General features: G+C 52.3%; 1 protein-coding gene and 1 long non-coding RNA gene across 2 annotated transcripts in view; both read right to left on the minus strand.

Annotated features, from left to right (window-relative positions):
• The window catches only part of LOC109494941, a 24509-nt gene extending 22912 nt beyond the window's left edge, over window positions 1–1597 (minus strand). The window contains exon 1 of the long non-coding RNA XR_006590327.1: window positions 551–1597. This is a non-coding gene — a long non-coding RNA (uncharacterized LOC109494941). The remainder of the gene's footprint in view (window positions 1–550) is intronic.
• Window positions 1598–6160: 4563 nt separating this feature from the next.
• On the minus strand, window positions 6161–10879 carry LOC101096125 (chymotrypsinogen B). The gene is made up of 7 exons (XM_023245390.2): window positions 10744–10879; window positions 8795–8898; window positions 8601–8680; window positions 8421–8499; window positions 7990–8170; window positions 6713–6846; window positions 6161–6379 (listed from the first exon to the last, which is right to left on the minus strand). The coding sequence occupies exons 1-7, from the start codon at window positions 10796–10798 to the stop codon at window positions 6218–6220; spliced, it is 795 nt and encodes a 264-aa protein (XP_023101158.1). The 5' UTR covers window positions 10799–10879; the 3' UTR covers window positions 6161–6217.
• Between the last annotated feature and the right edge of the window lie 11351 nt (window positions 10880–22230).

Below are 22230 nucleotides of genomic sequence, written 5' to 3' on the forward strand. Positions count from 1 at the left end.
TTAGGCTCAGGTCATGATCCCAGGGTTGTGAGATCGAGCCCCATGTTGGGCTCTGCACTAAGCATGGAGCCTGCTTAAGATTCTTTCTCTCTCTCTCTCTCTCTCTCTCTCTCTCTCTCTCTCTCTCCCTTTGCCTTTCTTTTTTTTTTTTTTTCAACGTTTATTTATTTTTGGGACAGAGAGAGACAGAGCATGAACGGGGGAGGGGCAGAGAGAGAGGGAGACACAGAATCGGAAACAGGCTCCAGGCTCTGAGCCATCAGCCCAGAGCCTGACGCGGGGCTCGAACTCGCGGACCGCGAGATCGTGACCTGGCTGAAGTCGGACGCTTAACCGACTGCGCCACCCAGGCGCCCCTCTCCCTTTGCCTTTCAATCCCCTCTAAAATAAAATGAAATTAAATGAAATATAAAATAAAACATTGATTACATGTCAAAATGATACGTGGATATACTGGGTTAAATAAAAGGCAGTAATAAAATTAAATCACCTATTTCTTCTAACTTTTTTAGTAAGGCTACCAGATAATGCAAAATCACTTATCGCTTACCTTCTATTTTTGCACAGTACAGAGTTAGAAGGAAGAAAGGGGAGGGCACAGCCATGTGCTTCTCACATTGGCCACTAGATGACAATCTTAACCCAGGACTGCGATTTTCAGACTCTAGGAGGCAGCCTCCCGCAAGATCAATCTTGAAGGAAATCTGGAGAGAAACATGGAGATAAGGAGACAAGTAGGAGAAAGACCTGGGAGGGGAAAGGACGCTCTGAACCACCGGTGGTGTGTGGCCAGCGCTGTGACCAATGGCAGGAGGCTCAGCTGTGGGAGAATAAAGCAGAAGTGAATGGTTAGAATTCTGTCTGGGGCAATGGGTGCCCGCCCCCGGCCCACCTATGACAGCTGGTGCAGATGTCCTCGGGATAAATGGGTCGTGCGGAAACTCTGCAGGTGAGGAGCCGAGGAGGACAGAAAGACCACCTCCGTGGCCCCACCACCCCTCCAACCCCCTCTGGGTTCTGCTTCTTCCTGGGGACTGAGCACCAAATGCAGCCCAGAACAGTCTCCCGGGGGGAAGGGCAGTGCTGAGCTGTAGCTGCATTCCTGAGGCTCATCCACGGCTTCTGGGTCCTGAGCTCAGGGGACTGGCACCCAGCAGGCACGCTGGCCTCTCTCCGTGTGTGTCACAGGACCCAAGACTCTGTGCCCCGTGGGAATATGTGCTCTTAGTCCAAAATAAGGAGAATTCTGAGGACCTCAGCTCCTTCAAAAGAAATCCACAAATGGGAATTACAGGTTCCATTGGAAACAGACTGGGGGGGCGGGGGGATGGACTGAGACAAAATAGGTTAAGAACCATATCAAGCAAGATGACATCATTGACTAGCAATATCACATAAGAACAAGAAACTTGAAAAAGAAGGACCAACTAGAAATACTAGGCATGAAAACCACAGTGACTGAAGTAAAGAACATAATAGAAGGATTAATAGTAGAACTAACGCAGTTGAGAAATTGATGGGTTAGAAGGTAGGTTAAGAAACTCTCTCGGAGGGGCACCTGGGTGGCTCAGTCGGTTGAGCAACCAACTCTTGATTTCAGCTCAGGACATGATCTCGGAGTTTGTGGGATTGAGACCTGTGTTGGGCTCCACGCTGACAACACAGAGCCTGCTTAGGATTCTCTCTCTCCCTCTGTCTGTCCCTCCCCCACTCTCTCTCTCTCTCTCCCAAAATTAAATAAACATTAAAAAATTCATCAAACTATACACAACTTGTGCTTTTTCTTGTATTATGTCATTCTTTCATAAAAAGCTCACTAGAGCAGGAGAGAACACATTGCTACACAGCTCATGAGTTGAAGAAATCACAGTGGAAATAAAAAATACTTAGAACTGTATACTACATATCAAACTTTATGGGCTACAATGACAGCAATGCTTGGAAGGAAGTTTAAATCCTGAAATATGTATAATAGAAAAGAGGAAATGCAGAAAATTAATGAGCCAAACAGCCATATTAGAAAATCACAACAGAATGAAATTAGGAGGCTAGTGTTACTCTGAAACCAAAGCCAGATAAAACATTACAAAAAAAGAAACTTGTAGACCAGTATCTCTGATGAGTATAGAAGTGAAAGCCCTCCATAAAATACCAACAAACCAAATCCAAAGGCATGCTAAAAAGATTATACACCATGGCCAAGTGGGATTTATCCCAAGCACACAAAGGTGGTTGGACCTAAGAGATGGAACAGTGGAACGCACCACGTTAACCGAATGAAGAAAAACGCATATGATGATCTCAAATGGTGCAGGAAAAAAACCAAAAAACAAAAAGCCTTTGACAAAATTCAACATCCTTCCATGATAAAAAGCACAAAGAAAACTAAAAATACAAAAGAACTCACTCAATGATACAGGGCATTTATGAAAAACACATAGGTAACATTGTATCCAACGGTGAAGGTTTGAAAGCCTTCCCTCTAAGATCAGGAAGAAGACAAAGAGGCCTGCTTTCACCACTGCTGACCCATATTATATCGGAAAGTATGGCCAGAACAATTTAGACAAGGAAAAAAAAAAAGTCATGGAAATTGGAAAGGAAAAAGTACAACTGTATCTATTTGCACATGACTTGATCCTACATACAGAAAATCCCAGGGGCACCTGACTGGTTCAGTCAGTAGAGCATGTGACTCTTGATCTCAGGGTTTTGAGTTCAAGCCCCACATTGGGTGTGGAGCCTATTTAAAATTAAAAAAAAAAAATTAGGGGCGCCTGGGTTGCTCATTCGGTTAAGTGCTGGACTCTTGGTTTCAGCTCATATCAGGATCTCATGGTTGTGAGATCAAGCCCAGGGTCGGGCTCTGCACTGACAGCACAGATCCTGCTTGGGTTTCTCCCTCTCCCTCTCTCTCTGCCCCTCCCCTGCTGATGCTCTGTCTCTCTCCCTCTCAAAATAAATAAATAAACATTAAAAAGGTTTTTTTCATTAGAAAATCCCAAAGAATGGGCAAGCGAGTGATTCAAGCTAATAACTTCAGAGAAGTTTCAAGGTACAAGAACAACATGCAAACATCAGCTGAGGTTGTATATACCTACACCTGTAATAGACATTCTGAAAAGGAAATTAAGAAAGCTATCTCATTAACAATAGCATCAAATTAGTGAAATATTACACATTCAAAGCAATGTCCCAGCAAGATAGGATAAGGGCTTATAATTAACAAAATTTTTTTAATGTTTATTCATTTTGTGAGAGACAGCATGAGCGGGGGAGGGGCAGAGAGCGACGACGGAGACACAGAATCCGAAGCAGGCTCCAGGCTCTGAGCCATCAGCACAGAGTCGAAGGCGGGGCTTGAGCCACAAACCGTGAGATCACGACCTGAGCCGAAGTCAGACGCTTAACCGACTGAGCCACCCAGGTGCCCCAAGGGCTTATGATTTTAAAAAAGGGTGAGGATGGGGAGAAATTGGAACCCTCACACATCACTAGTGGCAAAGCAAAATGCGGCGGCTGCTGTGGAAAACGGGCCAGCATAGCTGGTGTCCACGTGCAGAGAGCCGCAGAAGAAAGCCCTCACCTGGAGGACAGGTGGGCAGAGAGCAGGAGGCCACATTGTCTCCAGGTTGGATGGACCGTGGGAGGGTGGCCCCTGGGAGGAACCAGGGCTGTGAGATCGCTGAGGGACCACCTGTGTTTCGGAGGGGCTGGGGCGGAGCCCCGTGAACACCCTCACACCTGCCATACTGACCAATCCTCTAACCGCAGGAACCTTCCTCCTGCAGTGTCCCTCCAGAAACTTCTATGAGCAGATGTGACATTGTGTTCATTGTGCAAAAGAAATGCTTTCAGGAATTCCATCCATTATGGCAGAGCGGGTGTGTAAGTGTGAATTTGGAGCTGAGAGGCAATAAATTGATAGTTTTGGACACACACTGCCCTGGCCGTGCACAATCTCAGCGTTAATCCCACGAGCCTTTCCTAGAAACCTACCAGAGAATGAACTTCCCTCATCAAACTGGCTACAGAGGCACGGCCACGAAGACCAGCGGTGAGCCCCAAATTCCCAATCACTCAAGGGCTGAGCGGTCCAACAACTATTTGAAACTGGGGACAGAAGGGGCACCTAGGTGGCTTAGTCAGTTGAGCGTCTGACTTTGGCTGAGGTCATGATCTCACAGTTTGCGAGTTTGAGCCCCGCGTCGGGCTCTGGGCTGACAGCTCAGAGCCTGGAGCCTGCTTCTGATTCTGTGTCTCCCCCTCTCTCTGCCCCTCTCCTGCTTGTGCTCTGTCTCTCTCTCTCTCTCATAAAAATAAATAAACATTAATTTTTTTTAATCGAGGACAGCAAAATACAATTTAACTGTTTTCACTCATTATATTGGTGAAGACAGTATTGTTCTCCCTCAGCTGATGTGTGTGATATGAGATGAAGCAGACATAAATTTAGAATACTCTAGTTCCATCAGCCCCTGTGTCCTTGAGAGTGAAGCTTCTCATTCCTACATGCCAATGTATTCTATGTACAGTGAAGTAAAAACACCTTTGGTCTGTGATTTGAAATACCAGTAGGAACTCATGAGGTACTTCATCTTTCAAATTATTTACCTTCAAATACTTCCTTGCTCGGTCCACTGGAAAGGCCTAGAAACAATCTGATAACCATGAGCATCCCCCACACCCAGACTGTGGTCTTGAAATTCCTTTCCCAACTAAAAGAAACCAGGGATTTTTGGTCAGAGCGCTGATTCCGGGCCTGAGGTGTCTTGTCACATTGGACAGCAAGGAAGCTATGACACCCCTACCTGGACCATGTCACAACGCCTCTGAGCCAATGGGAGAAGCTCCCACTGGTTGAGGGGACACAACCTGAGCTTCAATAAGGACATAATTACGATGGATCAAAACCCTCATATATGTTTAAATCCACAGGAATGACATAATTCTAATATGCGAAAACATATTGAACTTGGGGCGCCTGCATGGCTCAGTCGGTTAAGGGTCCAACTCTTCATCTCAGCTAAGGACTTGATCTCAGGGTTGTGAGTTCAAGCCCCACACTGGGCTGTGTGCTGGGTGTGGAGCCTACTTTTAAAAAATTGGGTTGACTGGGTGGCTCAGCCCATTAAGTGATCAACTACGGGATCAAGTCATGATCTCACAGTTTGTGGGTTCAAGCCCCTCATCAGGCTCTGTGCTGACAGCTCAGAGCCTGGAGCCTGCTTCAGATTCTGTGTCTTCCTCTCTCTCTCTCTCTCTGCCCCTCCCCGCTTCCCCTCAAAAATAAACATAAAAAAAAAACGCATAATGAACTGGGTTGCCTTTGGAGGATGATAGAGAACAAATTCATTATCCTGAAAATCAGTGAAAGAAAAAACGTGAAAAAATTTCGTGAAGGAAAAGGAGGTAAACTTTCCCCTCCATGTGCTAAACCAACAGCACCACTGGGTAAATGACAGATGGGGGTGTCTCTATGGAAGTATTCTAGATAATATATGAGAAATGAGCGTTCAAATTAAGTTGCCTCCAGCGTGCAAGCCCTGGAAGAACCAACGGACCCAGGCGGTGAGTGTCAGAGTCAGCTCACCTCACCGAAAGAGAGCCAGCCAGCCCTGAGGGCTCCTGACCAAGGAAGCGGCCCCCACCTACAGCCTGGCCAAGGGGGCGCCCCTGAGTCTGATCCGGCCTCTAGATTTAACTGCGGAACCCAGAAATACAGAGGACCAGGAGGGGGCCGCCAGGGCACAGGGGACAAGCGCTGGTGCCTGTTGGATATTTCCCGACCTGCACAGGTTAGTGTGTATCCAGCCTGTGCAGCAGACCCCAGGCAGGGAAGGGCAAAGGGCAGGGGGGCGCAGGGGGCCAGAGGCAGGTGAAGGTGCCTGGAGCACAGGGTTGACGGCTACGGACTGCATAGCCTGGCGGAGGACTGCACCCTTCCAGAAAGCTCCTTGAGTAAAGTTGGCTCCAGCAGATAGAAACTCAGTTCTACCTCGAGTGGAGTCCTGAGCAGGGAGGATGGAAAATAGAGCTAGAGCTTTCTAACAAAGCAGGATTAACTGGGAAAGACGCTGGTAACGCCGGCCCTGGGTCACAGTGATACTGCAGCCCCGCGTCTCCCAGGCCACACAGAGACACAGGGTAACTCAGTGCCTCCCGTCACATGCTTTTATTGGAAACACTCGGGGTTGGGACGGTGGGAGAAAGAGGCTCAGTTGGCGGCAAGAATTTCCTGAACCCAAGGAATGAGCTTGGTGACGCGGGCGTACACGGCGGGGACGGAGGTGGAGCAGGTGCCGCTGCCCCAGGACACGATGCCCACCAGGGTCCAGGCTCCATCCTTCTGGCAGACCAGGGGGCCCCCAGAGTCGCCCTGCAGGAGGAGAAAGGACCTGTTTACAAGCCTGAAGCGGGCTGCCGGGGCCCCGGTGTGCCCTGACCTGCCCCCGCGCAGGTTCTGTGCAGACAAATGACACGTGTGGGGGCAGAGACTGGGCAGGAGGCTCTCCGATCGGGGCCACGTGGCAGGCCCAGCTCTGTCGCCTACTCCTGGTGGGCCTGGGGCACGTGGCTGACACTCTCCCCCGGCTGGCTGGCGTGGGGGCCCCCAACGCCACTGCCGCCCAGAGGGGTGGAGCGGACGCGGCAGAAGGGAGCAGCCCCCTGGCCCGCGCGGGGGCGGGGCGGGGGCGGGGCCAGGCCTTACCATGCAGGACGAGACGCCGCTGGCCCCGGCGCAGATCATCACGTCCGTGATCTTGCTGCCCCAGAACTTCTTGCAGTCGGCGTTGGACAGGAGGGGCAGGGCCGCCTGCTGCAGCTTGTCGGGGGTCTTGTTGGCTGGAGAGACACAGGGGGCAGGGGCGGGGGCAGGGGGGGGAGCGGAGGTCAGGAGCCCTCACCCAGCCGGCCCACCCCGGGGTGGAGGAGACCCTGCCTCCCCCCTGCCTGCTCCCAGTCCTTCCCCATCACCATGACCTCAGAAACGGAGCTCCCCACCTTCCCTCAGACCTAACAGTCCCTGCGGGACCCCTTCCTCTCCGATTCCACACCAGGCAGTGGTGACATGGCTTCCAGCACCGCTGTTCACGCGAGCCGTGCCCTGGCAGCCCGTGTGGTGGGCGGGGGGCACTGCCTCCCCTCCGGGGAAGGGGGCTGACGTCCTTTTCACGGGGCCCCTGCTGGGGACCCGCCGCTCTGGGTGGCAGATGGGGGAGCACCGTCCTCCTGCTGCCCTTTCCTGGCCGCCTCCGTCCCGGTCAAGGACAAGAGGGTGAGCCGGGGCCTGGGCAGGAGCACCCGGGGCCCCGGAGGAAGATCGTCAGCGGAGGGAGCAGCCGGGGGAGGGGAGACCCAGCCGGACTCTCAGGGCCCCGAACCACACCCGGACATCTGACTCCCGGCCCAGACTTCACGGCGGCGAGCTTGACACAAGCGCCCGCCTCAAGTCTGGAGAGGAGTCCAGGCTGGAAACCGGACCGTGGGGACCTCGTTGCAACGTAGTGAGAGTGCCACCTGCTGGTACTTGGGCATTTCTTCAGCAACTTCGTCTTCAAGTGTGCGGTATTTAAGCTCATCTTTATTTACGTTCCGAAGGTTTTCATTACGAGGGTTTTAGGGGCGCCTGGGTGGCTCAGTGGGTTAAGTGTCCGACTCTTGGTTTCGGCTCAGGTCATGAAATCTCCCAGTTTCATGGGTTCGAGCCCTGCATTGGTCTCTGTGCTGACAGCTCAGAGCCTGCCTGCTTCGGATTCTGTGTCTCCCTCTCTCTCCGCCCCTCCCCAACTTGCACTGTCTCTCTCAAAATAAACTTTTTTTTTAAAAGAGGGTTTTAAATAAATAAATAAATGGAAAGGTTTCAGAGTGTGTAGCAATTTAGACGAGAAAAAAAGGAAAAGCCATATGGGTCCCACCTGGAGACCCCCGCTGCTCAGCCCCAGCCCCAGATACGTTTCCTGGGTGAAAAGGCCAGGTGGTGCTCACCATTGTGCTTGGTCTTCCCCCAGCCCGTGGTAGCGCACAGCAAACCGGGGGGGAACTCATCCGTAGCCGCGGGCAGGCACACAGGGGACACGGTCTCGGAGAAGCGGGCAGGCGTGGCCAACTTCAGCAGGGTGATGTCGTTACGGACGGTCAGCATGTTGAACTTGGGGTTCTTGAAAACCTGTGGGGCGGAGCCAAAACGACAAAGTTAGGCCCTCGGATTAGTCAGCAATCTGCAGGGTCCAAGCTCTTTTCCTGGCGGCCCCCGTGCGGAAAACAGATCCACAGGAGCCCGGAATGAGAACTTGGAGGCGAGCCCAGCCACTCGGGCTCCTGTGTTCTCAAGCAGCCCAAGGGCCTTGTCCTTCTTGCCGCTGTCCCCAGCCCCGCAGCTGGGCCTCCTGGGCCAGCTGGGCAGGGCTCGGGCCTACCTTGGCGATCTTCAGGACCTGGATGTTCTCCTCATTTGCGTGCTGGTCAAACTCCCCAGCCACGACCACGTGGGAAGTCCTAGAGGAATCAATGGGGGTTAAGGACTGGGAGCGGGCCCTGCTCCCTCCTCACCCCCACATGTGGCCAGAAGCAGAGCCCTGAGCCCGCACAGGCCTCACCTGACACCACAGTGGGCAGCAGTGACCACCCAGTCCTCGCTGATGAGGGAGCCCCCGCAGAAGTGGAAGCCGGTTTTATCCTGGAGGGACATGGGGAGGGTCAGGCTTAGCTGGACACCAGAAGCTCCCAGCCTAGCCCCAGCTGGGCTAACACCCCAGTGTGTCCCCCACTCTCTCACAGAAAACCCCCTCACCTGCAGGGACACCTGCCAGGGCCAGGAGCCCGGGACAGCGTCCTCGCCATTGACGATCCTGGACAGGCCATTCAGCACGGGTTCGATGGCGGGGACCCCACACTCTGGGGGAGTAGGAGAAGAGGGAAGAAGGCTGAGGCCCAGAGTCCACAGAACTCCTGCTTCCTTCCACCAGGACCCCACACCACCCTCCAGGCGACTTCTGGCCGCAGTCCTCAACCTCTAGCAACCGGGATCCCCGCGTGAAGCCAGCCCCCAGGCACCCTGCCAGGGATGCGGAGGCCAGGGGCAGGTCCTGGCGGGGGACTTCCTGATGAAGGAGCAGAAAACAGGCTGAGAAATCAGACTGCCTGGCTGGACTCCCAGGCCCAGCCTTCATGCTGTGAGAGACCTCAGGGCGTCACTGAATCTCCAGTGCTCATTTTCCTCAGTAAACTGGGGAGCACCCGAGGCCAACCTCACAGGTCAAAGCTCACCTGTTAGATGGGAGCGGAGAAATCGGCCAACCCCAAGTACACGGGGAGTCCAGAACCCTGGCGCTTTGCTGAAGCCGGTAAGAACCGGTACGTTCCACCCTTCTGTGCCTATGCTGACTTTTCTTTTCCAGAGGTTTCAGGAACTATTCATCGTGTCAAGTTTTAGTTTCTTAATTATTTAATAAAACAGGACTTTGCACCGTACAAGAACACAGGGGGGAAAACACAAAACATGGGCTCGAACTGTCAGAGGATGAGAAAAGACAGGTGTACTTAATGTGTCTGTGATGCACTTGCTGTGCCGGGACCTGGGGACTTCTCAGCACCCGCACAAGGAAGGTCAGGCTGGTGCAGGCCCGACCACCAGGCAGCCCTCCCTCCCCCGCTCCCTGTGGCAACGCAGGCTTCTCTACAGGTCAGTGCCCGCCCTGCTGCCCCCGGGTGACTCCGTGCAGATCATTCTTGCCAAAACATATGTCATCATACTAATCGCTTTCTTTGTAACAGCAAAAACATTAGAGCTAAACCAGGATGTATTTACACAGCTGAGTACTTTACCGTGATTACAGTGAATGGGTCTCCGCACCAACGGGGATAAATCTAAAACATCAGGTGGGTGGGAAAAGGCGCTTTTTTTTTAAAGTAAGCTCTAAGCCCATCGTGGGGCTTGAACCCTTGACCCTGAGATCAAGAGTCGGAGGCTCCACCAACTTCACCAGTCAGGCGCCCCAGCCATGTTTTAAAATTGACGTAGAGTATAATACTGTTTGTGAAAGCTTATACAACTATTGTACAGAGTTTATGGATTTATAAATATGTACTAAATTAGTAAAACCCACACAGCAAGTTCGGAATTGGGTTCATCTTCCTCGAGTGGAGGAGGGAGAAGGTAACTCTAGCTGAATCTATTTTATGTTTTAAAAAGAAGTACCTGAGGCCAGTCTGCAAAAAGGTAATATTTACAAAACCCTGATGGTAGGTACATGGCTGGAATGTCATTTTCTGTATTTTCTATTATTTCTTCTTCTTTTTTTAATGGAAAATGAAGGGCTTTGAAAGTGCCCGGCACAATAAAGAAAAATCCTAGGAGGAGGCACTGAGAGTCTCCTGCAACCATACCCTCACTCTGCCCACGGCACCCCTGCCCAAGCCACTTCTGGGCCAAAGAACTCGGCCAAAGAACTGGGCCAAAGAACTCTTTGGTACCCTCTTGTCTCAGAGTGTAAGGGCTCAAAGGGCTCCAAGAGGACCCCTGTGCTCCCCGCAGCCTCAGTTTGCCTGTCTGGGTAAGAGACCCAAGGGTGCAGGGAAGGGGTCTCTAAAGTCCCTCTTAGCCAGGCCCCAAGGCTCACTCTGGACAGAGCCTCTCAGGCTCCTTCGATGGGCCTGGCCGCGGGGCCGCTGGGAGCTCAGAGCCTCCCCGCAAGCCGACTCCAGGCCCAGCAGGCCCACCCCTGGGATCCCGACACTCACGACCGAAGGCAGCCCCCACAAGGGCGAAGCAGGAGAGAAGCCAGAGAAAGGCCATGTTGCTGCAGTTGGGAAGGAAGGTGTGGGCTGACTGCCCTGAGGGCCCTGTTTTTAACTCCCCGGGGATACCACAAGCCCTGCCCAACCCCTGTGGCCCTGCCCAGCCAGAGAAGCCTGAGAGCCGCCCTCTCTGTTATCCACTGTTATCCAAGGACCTTGAGCGATAAGTGGGGGCCAAGCCCCTCTCACAGCCTGGCCTCGCTCTCTGCCCGAGATGCCCCAGCCCCTGGGAAAAGGGCAGCTGTCCTGATGCAACATCCCCCCTAAGACTCGGCAGTGCCTGGCATCCTAAAGGCTCTGTCGGCAATGCCAGCACCCGGGCCAGGAGCTTGGGCCCCGCAGAGCCCAGCTCCGTGCAGCCTTTGCCAGTCCCAGAGGCAGAGACCCAGCCGCTGCCAGTGCAACAGGGAGGGACCCCAGCTCCTAATTACAGGCAATCCCACCACGGGGTCCAGGAACCCCAGCTGTGCTCACTGGGAGGCCTCCAGCATGGCGAACACAGGCTGCAGGTTCCCAGCAAAGAGTACTTTCACCCAGTATCATCCACAAGTATTCTATAAATGTCCTGGCTTTTCCAGAGGGTCACGTTCAAACCAGCCCAGCCAAGCAGCTTCTGAGTGCGGGGGAGGGGGGGTGGGGGGGTGGTGAGTGGCCCCTGTAGGCCACTAGCGATGCAAGGCTGGCAAACACCCAGGGCTCAACTGAATCTCTTTCTGTGGTAACTCACAATTTAAGGAACTGTAAATAGCTTCGTGTCCTAGAAAATGGGGCTCTGAGGTGTGCCTGGGTGGCTCAGTTGGTTGAGCAACCAACTTTGGCTCAGGTCATGGTTTCATGGTTCATCGGTTCGAGCCCCGCATCGGGCTCTGTGCTGACAGCTCAGAGCCCGGAGCCTGCTTCGGATTCTGTGTCTCCCTCTCTCCCTCTGCCCTTCTCCCTCTCGTGCTCTGTTTCTGTCTCTCAAGAATAAACATTTAAAAAAATATATCTTTTTTAAGTGGGGCTTTGATTCCACACCATTAAATGACACACGAGGGAACAGAAAAGAAACAGTGTTGATGGTCCCAGAACAATGAGAAAAGGAGGGTGTACATAACAGGACGGTGATGCATTTGCCGTAAGTAGAGGCCGAGTGACCTCTCGACAGACCCTGGTCTAGACGCTGGGTGCTCACACGCACATAGCACCCTGCCCTCGTGGGGCCAAAAGCCTAGTGACAGAGACAGACACTAAAGGGACAGGCATATGATGTCGTGAGTCCTATAGTCCAGGCAGGGAAGGGACAGTGCTGCTGTTCTGGAAGGCTCCCTGGGCCTCCCCCGTAAGGCGGTTTGTAGAGGAAGGTGGGCGGCCAGAGCAGTCTCCCCCCGGGGCCTGGGAGAAGCTGGCCAGACTGAGCAGAGTGAGCAGCACAGGGTCACTGCTTCTGATTGGAACTCCACGGGCCTGGAGGTTTTGTCTTGATCTGTACTTTTAGTTCTACAGAAGAGCTATGTGTAGTCACCACGGGGTAGGTTCAAAGTGCTTCCCCGAGGGGCAAGCGGGGGCTCTGACCAGTGGGGATGGTGGCCGCAGGTGGCGCGGGGCTCCTAGAGGAACCCCGTCTCTGGGGAAGGGCTGAGGCAGCCGTACTTCTGGGGACGTAGAGGGCGTCCCCACTAACTGGGTCTGAGGCTTTCTGATACCTCAGCAGGCTGTGTGGTCCTCCCGGGGGTCCCAGCTGAGTGTCAGCCATGGCCTTGAGGGTAAGGAATCCATATCTAAGTTTCAGGTCAGGGTCACTTATTGAAACATTAACACGTGCTGGGTTTTCTTCTCGTTTTTTCCCTCCCTCATTCCAAGCAGGTCGCCACGCCAATTGTATTTTCCTTGCCTCAGGGACTTTTCCAGAGAGTCTCTGGATCTCTAGGTCTGTTGTGGAAGTGAACTCCCGGCCCACCTGAGCGAAGGAGGAGGAACTGGCCTCAGAAGGCTACCTGAAAGGGAGGGAGAGCTTCCCCAGTGAGAGATGAGCCAGGGTGGCTCAGAGCAACCCGGTCGGTCACGTTTGAGCCTATTTGTCGCTGCATTTTGTGCTTTGACAACAAACCAGACCGTGAGGGGAGCACTCCCTGGGGGCGGGGTGAGCTCCGTGTTACCAAGAGTGATCCCAGGGCCGCGTGCCCACAGCCGTTCCCCCTTCTCACCCCCACAGGCGGTTCCCGAGCCCCCCCCCCCCCAGCTCTCAGGGGGAGACTGATTCCTGTAAGCAGGAGAGGCTAAGAGGAGTCCCGGGGACCCCCGTCCCGCCCTTCCTGCACTGTGGCGGTCTCGTGGGGCTGTGGCACTTGGCACTTGGGCCACCATCTCGAGGCCCTGACAAGAAAGACAGAGATCCTGCCTCGGGATTACGGCATCACTGAGCTGCTGAGCAAAACCCGCATTTGCAACCTCCAAATCTCTGCTGGTTCGCTCTCAGAGAAGCAAATCCCGGTTGTTTAATCACCGCGTCATGTGTTTTATGACAAGAAGCATCTGGACTAGTACAAAGTAACCGTAAGAATGGAGCTACGTGTCTTCGTTTTCCCCTTCTGACCCACCTTCCAGCTTTCTCCACCGTGCTGGCTCCCGCGGACTGACCCTCGGGGACAGAGCAGGGTCCTGTCTCGGGGGGAGGGAGAGAGGTCTGCTACTTATTCTCTGAGGGTTGGCTGCGCCCCTCTCCACCGGCTGCAGTTCCTTTCAGGAGGCCCTCTCTGCTCAGGCCCCCGTTCTGGGTTCCAGAACTGCTCTCCCCTTGTCCTGTCAGTTCTGGGGATGTCCCTATTGTCGCCAGGGCCCTGTGCACCTCACTCGCCTTTTTCTTTTCTTTTTTTAAGAGGAGGGGTTTGTCCACGAGGGCAGAGGAGGGAACTGGCAGTTAGGATCTTTTTTTCTTTTTTATGTTTATTCATTTTTGAGAGAGAGCGAATGAGCAAGAATGGGGCAGAGAGAAAGGGGGACAGAGGATCCAAAGCAGGCTCTGCAATGACACCCCATGTGGGGCTTGAACTCACAAACCGTGAGATCATGACCTGAGCCGAAGTCAGACGTTCAACCAACTAAGCCACTCAGGCGCCCCTCCTCACTCACCGTTTTTGTTTTCCCTAAGCCCTGCCCACCCTTTGTAAAGTTCCCTTTATTTAAACTCACCTCAATCAGCCCAGTTTTGAGTGTGCCACCTGTTTTCAGGCTGATATACAGGCTGTGCCCCCAGGACCACTGAACACGGGATTCTGGGAAAGGGCTGCCCACATACTGGAGAAGTCCACGGAGAACCTCTATGTCAGGGACGATGAGGCCCGGGTAGCCCATGGCATGCGGTGGCATCACGATACTCAAATTAACACTGGGGGTGGCAAAGGCTGGAGCGCAGGCGGGAATAAGGCAGCGGAGGGTAAGTGGCTGTGGCCCCGAGTTCCCCCAGGTTCAGTGCTGATCATAAACACTGGGGAGTCGCACCAGTGGTCCAGGAGCGCACGACAGGGTGATCAGTCATTAGAGAAGTGCACATCGAAACCACAGTGAGATATAGTTCATACCCATTAGGATGGCAAACAGAAGCGAAAACCAGAAAACAGCAAATAACAAGAATTAGGATGTGAAGAAATGAGATCCCTCACCCACTAGAAGCGTGCATTAAAGACAGATTCAACCTATGATCTCACCATTCCACTTCCGCAAATATACCCGGAAGAAGTGAAAACAGGTCCCCACAGACAAATCTGCAGACCTGTCTGTAGCAACATCATTTACGGTCTAGGACACGGAAGCAACCCACATATCTCAAACGAATCGTGGTCCACACAGGGGATGGAGTATTATGCAGCCTTAAAAAGGAAGGAGATTCTGACCCAGGCTACCACATGGGGGAACCTAGAGGACACTGTGCGGAGTGAGTAAGCCAGCCACAAAAAGGCCAAGATCTGCACGATCTGTTTACAGGAGATGATTGCACAGGAAGTAGACTGGTGGTTGCCTGGGGGCTGGCAGAGGGACACGGTGACAGCTTAATGGGTACGGAGTTTCAGTGTGGCAAGATGAAGAGTTCTGGACACGGTGGTGATGACGGCTGCACAAAATGTAGACGCTCCTAATACCACTGAGCCGTTCACTTGAACGTGGTCAAGATGGTCAATGTTGTGTGGTATGTATTTTACCACAATTTGAAACATTTTACAAACACATACACACGGGGGCACCTGAGTGGCTCAGTTTGTTAAGCACCGACTCTTGGTTTTGGCTCAGGTCATGATCTCGCAGTTTGTGGGTTCAGGCCCCACATGGGGATCTGTGCCGATCAGGGCCTCCTTGGGATTCTCTCTCTCTCCCTCTCTCTCTGCCCATTTCCCACTCGTGTGCTCTTTCTCTCTCTCAAAATAAATAAACTTTAAAACACACACACACACACGATACCACTTCATGATAGCTATAGCTATAATTGAAAAATTTTTGTTTATAATTTAAAATTATTTTATTTTTAAGATTAAAAAAATTTTTTTTAAGTTTATTTATTTATTTTGAGGGGGGTGGGTACAGAGAGAGAGGAAGAGAAAGAATCCCAAGCAGGCTCTGCGCTGTCCAAGCAGAGGCTGCTGTGGGGTTCAATCCCAGAAACGGGGAGACCACGATCTGAGCTGAAATCAACAGCCAGACACCCAACCGACTGAGCCACCCAGGTGCCCCACGGCCATAATTTTTTAAATAGGCAATAACAAATTTTGGCAAGGATGTGGAGAGAGCGGAACCCTCATGCATTGCTGGAGGGAATGTAAAACGCTGTCATCTCTGTGGAAAACAGTATGATGGTTCCTGAGAAAGCTAAAAATAGAATTAGTATAGGGCCCAGCAATTCCACTCCTATGTATATGATCCTCAAAAATGAAAGCAGAGAGTCGAGCAGATATTGGTGCAACAGTGTTCACGGCAGCACAATACCCAAAAGGTGGACACAACCCAGATGTCCATCAGTGGACGAATGGAGAGACAGCATGTGGAGCATCCATGCAATGGAATACTATTCAGCCCTGAAAAATAGCAGAGCAGTGACACATCCTACAACAGGGATCAACCCTGAAAACTTTACGCTCGAAGACAGAGTCACCGTAAACTACCGACTGTGCGATTCCATTTCCATGAAACATCCACAATAGGCAAATGCATAGAGACAGAAATTGAAGTAGAGGCTGCAAGGGCTAGAGGGGGCAGGAAAATTGGAGGTATTGCTCGATGGACACAGAGTTTCTAGTAGAGGTGATGAAAAAGTTTTGGAAACAGTGGGCCCGGTTGTACAACCTCGTGAATGTAATCCATGCTACTGAATTGTACTCTTAGAAGTGGTTAAAACGGGGGCGCCTGAGTGGCTCAGTCGGTTGAGCGTCCGACTTCAGCTCAGGTCATGATCTCACACTCCATGAGTTCGAGCCCCGCGTCAGGCTCTGTGCTGACAGCTCGGAGCCTGGAGCCTGCTTCAGATTCTGTGTCTCCCTCTCTTTCTCTGCCTCTCCCCTGCTCATGCTCTCTCTCTGTCTCAAAAATAAATAAAAACATTTAAAAAAAATTTTTTTTAAATGGTTAAAATAGCAGTATGCCTGGGTGGCTCAGTCAGGTAGACATCCAACTCTTGATTTCAATTCAGGTCATGATCTCATGGTTCGTGAGATCGAGCCCCGTGTCAGGCTCTGCACTGACAGCCAAAAGCCTGCTTGGGATTCTGTCTCTCCCTGTCCCTCTGCCCCTCCCCTGTCTGTGCGCACAAGCTCACGTGCTCTCTCTCTCTCTCCAAATAAATAAATACACGTAAAAAAAATTTTTTTTGATGGTTAAAATGGCAAATTTTACGTTATACATGTTTTACCACAATTTTCAAAATTTAATGTAATATACCCAAAACCACTGATTTGTCCACTTTAAATAGGTGAGTTGTATACTATGTGGTTCATACCGTGTGGCCGAGGACGAGCCTGGAGCCTGACCTGGGGCTTGGAAAGTTGCAGAACCTGACACATACTCAACCCCGTCAGGTTAGGAGCTGGTGGGGAAGGGGTGGGGCCCCTGAAAACATGAGATGGGGTGCTTCGGGCAAAGCAAGGCTATAGAGAACTCTGAACCCCCAAATCTCTGTGACCCTCCCCCCCCAAGCCAGCACAGGTGTTCGCATCCCCTGTCTGAGAGAACCAATCTCTCTCTGCATAAAAGCTCTCTGGAACATCCTGGGGCCGTCACCTTCTGAGACAATGCCAGTTGTCCTCAGAAACTACCCCACCAATCCGTATCACCCCTACGAGACTAGATCCTTCACATTTCCCTGTACTCACACCTTTCACCCTTAAACTCCATATGGAAGGTGAGAGACTGAACACACAAACGGACAAGAGCCAGGCCGTATAGAAGACGGAAGAACAACTCCGACCTGCCGTCTGCAGCCGCCAGCCCAGCGAGCCAGGAACACCGGGCCCCAAAGGCCAGGCCTTGAGTCTCGGACGGCTTCCCTAACCTTTGCCCCACTTCCAAGGTAGGACCAGCCAAAGCAAGTGTGCACGCTAACCGTTCACGTGGGATGCCCCGCTTCCAGGCGGCCCCCCCCCCCAGGCTTTCCCGCGCCAAGGGCCTGCGATCAGGGCACCCCTGAAGCCTGCCGTTCGTCCGGAACAGAAGTTTCCCTCTCGCCTGCCTGCCTGCGAGTCTCTCCCCGGCTCCGTGCTGTGCGTGGCGAGCTCCGAACGAAGAGCCTCGGCTTGTGGTCGTTCCCGTGGTCCTCCCGGACTTCCACAAAGGCCAGGCTCCTGTTGGCGGCGCCCCCCACGCACGTTCCCCTCCAGGGTCCAGGTGAGGTCTCCTGCACTTCCAGCCCCGCGGTGCGTCCCCCACCGTTGTCAGCTGGGAGCTCCCCTTCTCCTGGTTTCCCGAGGCCGCGCCCACACCTTCACAAGTGGTCTGTTAAAGGTTCCACGAGTTGCCCGGTTGATCCGGCTATTTGTTTCCTCTGCGGCCGGGGTTCCGGGTAGATACGGTCAGGCGGCCCAAAACTGCTTGTATTATCAGCTGAACGTGACTTTTTAAGAGAGAGAGAGACATAGAAAAGAGAGAGAGAGAGAGAGAGAGAGAGAGAGAGAGAACACGAGCGGGGGAGGGGGCGGAGGGAGGGAGGGAGGGAGAGGGACTCTTAAGCAGACTCCACGCTCAGTGCAGAACCTGACACGGGGCTTGATCCCACAACCCCGGGATCACGACCTGAGCCAAAATCAAGAGTCAGACACTCAACCGACTGAGCCGCCCAGGCGGCCCCCTGGACATGCCTTTTCTTTGAGGAAACGTTGCCAGTTGAGCTACGAAATAATGCTTTCTTTTCACTTAGGATTTTTAGTTTTGCTTTATGGGAAGAGGCCTTGTTACATATTAAACATAGGCTTTTTATCACCTATTATTCCTGGGCACACAGAAAGGACCAAACGTAAGAAAGGTAAATGAAGGTATTCCTCACACTCAGTCACCCTGAGAAGCTGGTCCCTCTAAGGCCTCTCCGGGTGGGAGTCACCTCTGCTCGTGTGGCCCGTGCCATCTGGCCGTCCTGGGTATCCGTGGGGCGGCACTGCTTAGGAGAGACTCGTGCAATGGTGCCTGCGAGGTGTTTCCAAAAGGCCAGCGTCCACTGGGTGTGGCCGCTCCCTTGACCTTACCGGAAGGGGCCACAAGGATGCTCAGACGCTGACCAGGCTCCTCTGCCTCAAACGGTCTGGTTTGGAGCCCGAGACAGGCTGACCCTGCCCAGAGATGCCATTAGGAATAACAACCAGGTCTGTACAGGCACCAGGGCCACCTCGCCAGCAACTTAAAGTGGACATCAACTGTAAGACAACTCTGAATCTCAAAAAAACGAAAATGTGAAAATCATTTGTCTTAGAAACGAGTAGGTTGGGGTGCCTGGGTGGCTCAGTCGGTTAAGCGTCTAACTCTTGAATTCAGTTCAGGTCACGATCTCACGGTTCCTGGCTTCGAGCCCTGTGTTGGGCTCGGCACTGACATCACAGAGCCTGCTTGGGATTCTTGCCCTCTCTCTCTGCCCCTCCCCACCCACGCTCACAGTCTCTCAAAATAAATAAATAAATTTAAAAAACTGATCAAATATGTTCAATTAGACAAACATATGTTGGGTGAGCCAAAAAAGCGGGTGAGTGCCATTCCGTGCAGGCCCCCAGCATCAGGCTCCCTGGCTACGTTCGGGGGGTTGCCGGCCTCGTGGGTTCTGAGCCCAGCGTGGAGTTTGCACCTGGCCGCTGAGCCCCTCGTCTGGTTTTCCAGCTCACCATCCTGACAACACTGTGAGCCTCTTAAGAAACTCGTTCTCCCCTTAAGTCCACAGAGTTTTGTTTTGCTGGTGACTGAGAATCTTGACTTGCACAAAAAGCCACAACTTTTGAATTGTGGGATGCCAGGCTGTTCCATTTCAAATGCCTAAGTCCTGCAGGAATCAAGGCATAAGATATGTGCCATTAAAAAAAAAAAAAAAAAAAGAGGGGCGCCTGGGTGGCGCAGTCGGTTAAGCGTCCGACTTCAGCCAGGTCACGATCTCGCGGTCCGTGAGTTCGAGCCCCGCGTCAGGCTCTGGGCTGACGGCTCGGAGCCTGGAGCCTGCTTCCGATTCTGTGTCTCCCTCTCTCTCTGCCCCTCCCCCGTTCATGCTCTGTCTCTCTCTATCCCAAAAATAAAATAAACATTGAAAAAAAAAAAATTAAAAAAAAAAAAAAAAGAAAGAAAGACAAGGGGAGCCTGGGTGGCTCGGTTAAGTATCCGACTTCGGCTCAGGTCATGATCTCACAGTTCATGAGTTAGAGCCCCACATCGGGCTCTGTGCTGACATTTCGGAGTCTGCGTTAATTCGCTCTCTCACTCTCTCTCTGCCCCTCCTAGCTCACATTCTGTGTCTCTCAAAAATAAATAAACATTTAAAAAAAAAAGAAAAAAAGATGAAAGAATCAGTTTCCATTTTTCTGATCTCAGAGGAAATACTTTCCCTGGTGGCAGTCAGTGATGGTAGCCTAGCAAAACCTAGTCCTCCATTCTTTCAGATTTTAATGGAGATAGAGAAGGCTCAGCTAAAATGCTTCCTTTCCTGACCCCCTTGCAGCTAGAGGTGGCCTGGAGAGACAGCTCTGCTAATGACTTGTAAGGAGACGCCACTGGATGCGGCTACTGGGAAGACTTTTTAAAATGGAACAGATTCTGTTGGCATTGTTTTTTTGCCCTTTTCGCTCCCTCTTCTTTTCCTGCCTGAATGCGGACGTGATGCTTGGAGGTTCAGCAGCCATATTGAAGCCACGAGGAAGATGCCTCGGGCTTTGAGTTGCCACATCAGCCTCGGACCTTCTCCCTTGAGAATTCTTGTTAAATGAGAAAATAAATGTCTACTTCGCTTAAGCTATGGTTTTTCAGGTGTCTATATTTCACAGCTGAACACAATGCCAGCACATGCCCGGCAGTTTGGAATATGTGACAGTTCCCCCCGCCTCCAAATATTAACTTAAGATGTCCTGAGCTAGAGGAGAAAGGAGTGTTCAGGGTGCATCTCTGACAACAGGCTTGAGATCCTGCCCGCAGCCATCTTCTGTTCCCTACTCTGCCATGGCTGGGGGGAAAAATGATAGGAAAACAAGGGAGTTTAAGGCAGGGCCTTTGTCTTACTGCCTCTGACCAACCTTAGACATGCACCTCCAATCCCATCTTGCTGTGGAGTCCGAGAGCAGGGAGGGCCGCCTGTGAAGACCGGGAGGCTGGACCCTGCAGAGCGCCCCGAGCCTAGCACAGCAGAGGAAGCAGCCAGAAGTCTCCCAGGGTCCCGCAAGAGTGCGGCAGGAGCGGCTGAGAAAGAAGCCTAGCCCCGGGGAGGCCTCGGGACAGGGAAGAGAAAAGGCCAGCTGCAGCCGCGAGACGCAGGTTCCTCGGCAACCAGCAGTGTGGGCACCTGAGGAGAACCGGCTCCCCTCTGGACATCTGGGTTCACTGCCAGCCAAGGATGACAGTAGTTACGCTCCATGGGCTGAGATTTGGTTTCAGGCTCCTGACAAAATAAATGATCAAAACAGAAATGACGCGGGGCACCTGGGTGGCTCAGGGCACGCAGTGTCTGACTTCAGCTCAGGGCACGAGCTCACGGACCGTGGGTTTGAGCCTCGCATCCGGCTCTGTGCTGACAGCAAAGAGGGCCGCTTTGGATCCTGTCTCCTTCTCTCTCTGCCCCTCCCCCACTCGCACTCTCTCAAAAATAAATAAACATTAAAAAAAAAAAACAGAAACAGGGGCACCTTGGTGGCTCAGTCGGCTAAGCATCTGACTCCGGCTTGGGTCATGATCTCACAGGTCATGGGTTCAAGCCCTGCGTCGGGCTCTGTGTGGACAGCTCCGCCTGCTTTGGGTTCTGTGTCTCCCTCTCTCTGCCCCTCCCCTACCTGCACTCTGTCTCTGTCTCTATCTCTGTCTCTCTCTCTCTCAAAAATAAGTAAACATTAAAAAAAGTTTTTAAAAAGAAAAGAAACAATGTTCTCTAATAGAAAAACTTAAAACCTTACATTTTTCACATGCCTGTGTGTAGGGCTGAGAGTCACCTCAGGACAAGGAACGAAAAAGAGGGCTGGGATGGGGAAGAGGCAACAGCCCAAACTTCCAGGTGGGAGAACGGCGCATGCATTGTGGGGTGAGGGAACAAACTACTAACAGAGGCAAGAACACAAGTGAATCATAAAACCATTTGCCTGAAAGAATCCAGATGCAAAGACAGGAGGTTCCACTTATGTAAATTTCTATAACAGGCAAACCTAATCTATGGAGAAGAAATAGTTACAGTGGTTGCTGGTTGCCTCAGGAGAGGGGTAGCTGGAAAGAGGCGTGAGGGAACTTTCTGGGGTGACGGCATTAATTTACATCTTGGTTGTTGTGTCTGTTACACTATGGTGTGCGCCTGCATGTATGTATATATATAAATTCATACTGCTGTTTACTTAAGATCTGTGCATTTCATCATATGTAAATTATACTTCAGTGTATCTTATTTTTAATAAAAAAGAGAGTTCGGATTTGACTCCTTAGGAGGCAGGACTTCAAGAAGGAAGTTCACCTAAGGAAACTGACATCTGAGTTCCGGCCTCGAGCAATGCCCTAGTGTTAGAGTTGGCAACCATGGGAGGACGCGTGCGTAATGCTCACCTCCCCCCACCCCGTCCACGCCGACAGGACCGGGATCCCCGGCACAACCCCCACCCGAGGCCAAATCCCAGGAGGCAGCTGGGCAGAGACTGGCCCAGGGCCCCCAGCAAAGCTCTTCACCTCCACACAGGCTGCCTGGGAAAGAGCTGTCCCCGTCATGTTTGCTCCCAGGGCGCACATGGATCGGGTCGTCTCCTGAATACATTTCAGTGA

The sequence above is a fragment of the Felis catus genome, chromosome E2, assembly GCF_018350175.1.
Source record: "Felis catus isolate Fca126 chromosome E2, F.catus_Fca126_mat1.0, whole genome shotgun sequence".
Classification (NCBI taxonomy): Eukaryota; Metazoa; Chordata; class Mammalia; order Carnivora; family Felidae; genus Felis; species Felis catus.

Coding starts and splice junctions, on each gene's coding strand:
- LOC101096125 (XM_023245390.2), bottom strand. CDS start 10,798: ATGGCCTTTCTCTGGCTTCTCTCCTGCTTCGCCCTTGTGGGGGCTGCC. Junction 8,681..8,794: donor CCTGGCAGGTGTCCCTGCAG/GTGAGGGGGTTT, acceptor ATGTCCCTCCAG/GATAAAACCGGCTTCCACTT. Junction 6,847..7,989: donor GGGGAAGACCAAGCACAATG/GTGAGCACCACC, acceptor GTGTCTCTCCAG/CCAACAAGACCCCCGACAAG.